Source organism: Lactuca saligna, chromosome 5 (assembly GCF_052625555.1).
Source record: "Lactuca saligna cultivar CGN05327 chromosome 5, ASM5262555v1, whole genome shotgun sequence".
Classification (NCBI taxonomy): domain Eukaryota; kingdom Viridiplantae; phylum Streptophyta; class Magnoliopsida; order Asterales; family Asteraceae; genus Lactuca; species Lactuca saligna.
Window position 1 is genome coordinate 180,628,133 of NC_136421.1, and position 6,448 is coordinate 180,634,580.

The 6,448-nt window shown below is 32.7% G+C and overlaps 2 protein-coding genes across 2 annotated transcripts; one reads left to right on the forward strand and one right to left on the reverse strand.

Annotated features, from left to right (window-relative positions):
* The first annotated feature begins 361 nt into the window (after positions 1 to 361).
* Positions 362 to 1,571, forward strand: LOC144998305 (large ribosomal subunit protein eL42-like). The gene is made up of 4 exons (XM_078958104.1): positions 362 to 459; positions 912 to 1,091; positions 1,161 to 1,235; positions 1,361 to 1,571. The coding sequence occupies exons 1-4, from the start codon at positions 457 to 459 to the stop codon at positions 1,418 to 1,420; spliced, it is 318 nt and encodes a 105-aa protein (XP_078814230.1). The 5' UTR covers positions 362 to 456; the 3' UTR covers positions 1,421 to 1,571.
* Positions 1,572 to 4,414: 2,843 nt separating this feature from the next.
* LOC144997249 (cytochrome c oxidase subunit 6b-3-like) lies at positions 4,415 to 5,782 on the reverse strand. The gene is made up of 4 exons (XM_078957110.1): positions 5,677 to 5,782; positions 4,965 to 5,053; positions 4,758 to 4,839; positions 4,415 to 4,633 (listed from the first exon to the last, which is right to left on the reverse strand). The coding sequence occupies exons 1-4, from the start codon at positions 5,683 to 5,685 to the stop codon at positions 4,580 to 4,582; spliced, it is 234 nt and encodes a 77-aa protein (XP_078813236.1). The 5' UTR covers positions 5,686 to 5,782; the 3' UTR covers positions 4,415 to 4,579.
* Positions 5,783 to 6,448: the final 666 nt, after the last annotated feature.

The window sequence follows — 6,448 nt, forward strand, 5'->3', positions numbered from 1 at the left end:
TACTTATATATATATAAAGTTACACATAAATATAGTCTAAACTATTTTCTATGTTTACGATTGTCGTTCAAAACATGCACTTCGAGACTTCAAAAACCGAAAAAACTATTTTTTTTTTATGACAAAACATGAATTTTGGACTTGACAAGGAAATCCCAAACTGTTTCTTTTGTTTTATTTTTTTTTTAAAACGGCATGAAAATTTTCTCCTATTGTCTATTTGGACTTGGACCCGAATTCCCCACAATCAAAATGGGCTGTACCAAATACTGATATCAAATTGGGCCCCAAATGAAACCCTAACCATGTCAATGTCCAATTGTAATTGTAGATGTCCATGTCCATGTCCACGATGGGAGCCTTAAAACAAACACCAGGCATCAGAGAAACCCTAATAGCATTTTGCGGCTGTCATTCCAATTTTTCTCCCGTTCGTCTTTCAGGAGCTCTTCAGCCATGGTATCGACTCCAATCTCTATTCTTGTTAATTCATTCCCTAATTTCTCTTTTCGTTTCAGTTTTGTGGAGTATCTAGTTCCGAAAACTAGAAAATTTCGTCATAATCTTGTATTTTGTGCTTTTGGATCTCTAACTTCAATAATCCCTGGTTGTAATTTTACACACGAATTTCCAACTATTCATTTGAACTCCAGATCCTTACTGATTCTGGATGTTTGTATAATCGCATGTCAATTCAACGATAGCATCCTTATGTATTCTCTATACTTCGATTGCGTTTTCTTTTCAGTTAAACGCAGTTATTTTGTTCCAATAATCAAATAGGTGTTCTAATTTCGTCTCTGTAGCTCAATACGATTCTATTAGCTTCTTTCTTCCTTCTAATTTACCTCTTTGAGATCTTATGTTACAGAAGACAATGATTTAATCATATATATTGATTTGATTTCAAGGTTAACGTTCCAAAGACTAAGAAGACATACTGCAAGAATAAAGATTGCAGAAAGCATACATTGCATAAGGTGACACAGTACAAGAAGGGGAAAGATAGCTTGGCTGCTCAAGGAAAACGTCGTTATGACAGGAAGCAATCTGGCTATGGTGGTCAAACAAAGCCTGTCTTTCACAAGAAGGTAAATCAAAAATTACTTTTTTAACCTTTTCTTTTTCACCTCATTCACATATAATGTATTTATAATCAGGCAAAAACCACAAAGAAGATTGTGCTAAGGTTGCAATGCCAAGGTTGCAAGCATGTCTCACAGCACCCAATTAAGGTTACTACTCTTCTTGAGAATCTTTTTATTAAAAAAATAATCTTTTTTGACTTAATGGAGAATGGATGAATTAATAGAGTTTTAGTTGATAAATGAGTTAATGGGTATTATTTTGTTTTGGGCAGAGGTGCAAGCATTTTGAAATTGGTGGAGACAAGAAGGGCAAGGGAACTTCTCTTTTCTAAGCTGTTATTAAATGTAGTTTTAGTTTCAGCTATTTATATTATTGTTTTGGTTTAAAGTTGTTGAAATGCTACAATTTAAGTGACTTTTCTTTTTTTCTGGTTTTGAGATACTTGGCTTGAATTGAAAGTTAGTTTTCTTTTTGAGTTTCAACTTGCATGTAGCCCTTACATCTTTTCCTTGATTAAGGATGATATATCTTGCGAGATCCAGTGAGGGGTGCCATGATCTATGTTTTTTTTATAATGAGATCATTGTTGTGGTAGAATCTATGATTGAGTTGAATTCTAGGTTAGCTTTGTGGAAGGCTTCGTTCGAAGATAAAGGGGTACATATCAAACATAGCTAAGACAATATATTGATGCAATTTTAACATGAAGTTAATGAAGAAGGAACAAAAGTGTGTATCAGTGAGTATGTATTATTATAACCAACTTAGAGTTTCAAGTACATGGCATCTATAATCCGCAAGGAAGGGGTTGTCGATGATGTTACCCATCACATCGAGGTGGGCTGGTTAAAATGGAAATTCAAAACATGAGTTTTGTCGGATAAGGACCCACTCAAATAAAGGGAATTTTCTATAAGGTGGCTATATGGCATGCTTTTTTTGTGTGTATATGAATGTTAGTCGATTAAGGAGTACGAGAGGAAGATGGAGGTCGTTGAAATGAGGATGTTGTGATGGACATGTGGCATAACACTCTTTGGACATGATCTCAAATATGACGATTAGGAATTCTCGAGGAGTGGTCTATCCTTGATAAACTGAAGGAAGTAAGATTATGGTGGTTCAGACATGCATGTATAAGGCAACCTACAACCCATGTTAGGAGGGTGGAGTCGCTTAATGTTTAGGGTGCAAGGAAAAGAGATTGACCGCTAAGGAAATGAGCAGTGGCGGAATCAGGAATTTTGATATGGGGTACAAACATTATCAATATATATTATATGTAGTTATCTAATATCAGACATTAAAAAACATGTTATAATCTCTTTAATTGGGGTGCAATAACATGAAAAATGTTTATATATATATATATATATATATATACATATAAAATAATTTTTTGGGGGTACTATAACGTCCCATCTAGTTCCGCCATCTAGCTCCGCCACTGAAAATGAGAATTAGCGAGGGGAGGCATAGAATTAAGATAGTGGAGTAGCATAGAAGTAGGATACAAACCAGCTTTTTTTCTTGTTTTATCAGCCTCTACCCCTAATTTTTCGCTTCATGCTTTATACCCATTTATGCTCTCAATGTGTGTATTTTGTACAATATCCATGTGGCTTACTTTTTCCACGTTTACATGCAACTTTATTGTAGCTATATTTTTTCCTTTTGCTACATACTAATAATAATTTTCTCTTTATTCTCTATTTTTATCTTCTATCTTTATTCTATAAGTTGGGCTAACATTTTATATTGTAGGAATTTCACAATACATGGGACTCTCAAACAAGTCAATTTATATATATATATATATATATATATATATATATATATATATATATATATATATATATATATATATATATATATATATATATATCCTAGCTGTTTTATGTTGGAGGTCATTGTCGAAAGCAGTTTCTCTACCATCAAACATTAGTGGGGGATGCTTACTTCATACCTCCCGTTTTACCTTATTTATATGTGATTGGGGTAGTGTTATTATTGTATGTTACTTTATAATATAATGTTTTTTTAACGGTTTGCATACATATTCGCTACTCTACTTCTAAATCTATATTTTTCATTCCAATTAGAACTTGAATCCTCATCATTTAGGCTTCAGTTGAGTGGCCTGTATCCTTCAACTCTTACTATTGTTAGGGAAAAGCATATTGTTTATATTATATTATGATACTAATATGTGTGTGGTGTGCCATGCAAATATGTAATTTTGGATCCGCTACTGCTCCAAAGTGCTACTTAACCTTTTAACCATGGATACCAAATAACATTTTGTAGATTCGAACTATCATACCCAACGATCCTTTTGGTTTGAAAGAATGGCCGACTAAAGAAGGTCATTTAAATTGGACTATAGTTTGAAGCCAACTAAGGGGTTGTTTGGCAGAATCTAAATTTCTAAAAGGATCTGAAACTTTTAACAAATTTGAACTTCTAAATTATTGTGCTGAATTATAAAATGATCATTTTACCCTTCGGTGTCATATAGGTTGGGTTCCTGTGTCACTTTCCACCGCTCTAGCAAACTACTATTGAAATTTTTAGACATCAATATAAATAAAAATTACAGCTACTGTAATTTAATAGAAACCAAAATATCACTACTATTTTCAATCCAATCCAAGAGCTCGACCAGTTAAGCACAAATCTTGAATCCTAAGACACACAGTTTTTCTCTCAGGCATTTCAACAAACAGTTTGTATGCATTTAAAACAGGTAAAACAACAAATTCATTCATGTCATACTCATGAATTTACATTTCCATATTCCAACCAAACAATCTCTGTATGAGTTTTTATTCAAAATCAAAAGGATTGCTGCAATATCTGTTAACCAGTTGACCACACACACAAAACCAAGAAACTTACACTTTAAATCAATTAAAAATAATTCAAATTGATTCCTACAAATATCAATTCCAGAAAACATTGCTTCCAAAAGACATCAATCAGTTAAAAATCTCTTATTTTATCAATCACCAAATATTCGTAAAATTATAAAATCACCATTTTTCCTATTTCTCTCCAACTTCCAGCATAAACCATATTAATTTATATGTTGCACTTTGTCCTTTACTTTCTATTATCTAATGTGAATATTATTAGATTGTTTTCTTGAATGTGTTGTTGCTCTTGATCTAATGATAATATTGATAATATTTGTTGCTCTCTCTTCACCTTGTTACAATCATTTGAGTCAGACAAAAATTTGCAATTTTTGTCACAATCCAAAGTGAAACACTACATACAACTTGTTGCATTCAAAAATTTTACCCTAACAAAGTAAACTAAACAATAACACAAATGCATTATCTCTTGCATTCATAATTACCAAAAAAATGTTGCAACAGAATATAATCCCAAGGCTTAAAAGGAACACCTTTCACACAACAAACAACTCTTATTAACCAACCAATCTCATCACAAACAAAAGAATCAATCACTTCAAATGTGGGTCAAATTACAAAGGGCCCGGGAAAACCCCATTCTCCCTCTGCTCATTCCACCTGTCCACCTGAAAATTCAACCATTGTAATAAGAGAACAATCTAAAGCAACATATTACAAGAAGCAAATCAATGAAAATATGATGTGCTATATTTGTTGCATTTAATATTAAAATTTATCAGCAAAACTCACCCATTCAGCAGGGCAAAGAGAACGATAGTATTTAGCAAACTTTTCACATTCTCCAGCCCCATCACCCTTAGCTGCTACACATCTGTGTGATCATAAGAATAATCAGAGGAAATCTTGAAATCTATCAAATGAGAAACACACTTGTTCATGAACTTCTTAGATAAATTCAGTCTTATGTCAATCAACAATTTAATCCTAAGAACATACCTGTGGAACTCTATGTAGCGTGTGAAACAGTGTCTGCTTTGATTTGTTGTTGGGAAACGATAGTCACCTGGTGCAGTCTTCAGTTCAATCTGAAGCCAATGATGAAAGAAAAGAACACAAATTTAGTTAATATTTGGTCATTCAAAACAATCATGAAACAAGAATGGTGGTTTGACATCAATGAGATTTGGGACATCCAGCAGACAATAGATTCGAAGACAAAGTTTTGTAGTGTTGTGATACATACAGAAAAGAATATGAAAGCAAGCAAATTTGGATTTTGAAAATTAGGGCAAATTGCAATAAATAGCACAGAATGGTGTAATACAGTAATAGAATGATGAATTTTCAACGAAATGACCACAGAAACTCGTGAGACCTGATATCTCGAATTCTTATTATCCGGTTATATTTTATTATTCCAAATCAATTAATCCTGTATGACTGAATTTAAATTTTGATAATTTCGACACCGGATGCACATAATATAATGTGAAATTGAAACCCTAATCGTATAGAATCGTGAATGAATTGAATCAAATTGAAGAACGTATAGATCCTACAAAACGAACGGCGAGGCAAAGGAGATTGAAGATTCATCGATCAATGTCTCAATCGAAAAACCAAACATATATGCGAGAATGAAAACGAAAAATAAAACGATATATCATAACCAAAAATCTAGGTTTACAAAATTTCCGTCGTATGATACCTCAGCCATTGTTGATGAACGGGAAAACGAAGCTTTCGAAGCAAGCGCACGGAAAATGGAGAACGTTTCAAGCGTTTGAGAAGGGAAGCCAAAAGCGAACCAATGTTCAAATACAGAAAATAGTTACAATTAGACCCATCTACTAATGTTTTATGTCATTGATAATCCTATAATTTAAATATTTACAAAAGAGACCCTTTGAAGTTGCCTATAGTTCGACAATCCAACCTATACACCCCCTTGTGATCGTGTTTTGTATATTACAATTACAATATTTCTTATGGTATGTAACCAATATTTAGGACAAAAGCCATGATCTTTATCACCATTAAGGATGAACCCAATTCTAAATTGATCTGTCTGCTTGCAACTGTAATTATCCTCAAACTAGGAACTCAAGATCGGCTCACTACATGTATTTCGTTTCTAGTACCGGTTTTGGGTGTTCTGCTCCCATACCCACAAAAACCAATTTTGTATATAACATTCTTATGTTCGTGTTCTTGTGTTGAGGTAACATAAACCAAAAGAAACAATAAAAGCTCAAACATAGATTTCATATATCATGTTTTCAACATAAATAAATAAACCAAAAGAAAAAATAAACGTTCCAACATATCTTTCATCTATCATATTTTCAACACCAATAGAAACAATAAAATATGTTTGTTTCAAAACCCAAAAAACAAATTAAACATCAATCAACATCTTTCTTTTTTCATTCCATCTTGTTCATGTATTGTCTCTTATATCTCTATATTAAAAAAAACAA

Excerpts from the sequence above, each read along its gene's own strand:
- LOC144998305 (XM_078958104.1), top strand. Across the intron at positions 1,092-1,160 it reads AGCCTGTCTTTCACAAGAAG|GCAAAAACCACAAAGAAGAT; the intron begins GTAAATCAAAAA and ends ATTTATAATCAG. Across the intron at positions 1,236-1,360 it reads TCTCACAGCACCCAATTAAG|AGGTGCAAGCATTTTGAAAT; the intron begins GTTACTACTCTT and ends TGTTTTGGGCAG.
- LOC144997249 (XM_078957110.1), bottom strand. Across the intron at positions 4,840-4,964 it reads CGCTACATAGAGTTCCACAG|ATGTGTAGCAGCTAAGGGTG; the intron begins GTATGTTCTTAG and ends ATGATCACACAG. Across the intron at positions 4,634-4,757 it reads CTCTTTGCCCTGCTGAATGG|GTGGACAGGTGGAATGAGCA; the intron begins GTGAGTTTTGCT and ends TTGAATTTTCAG.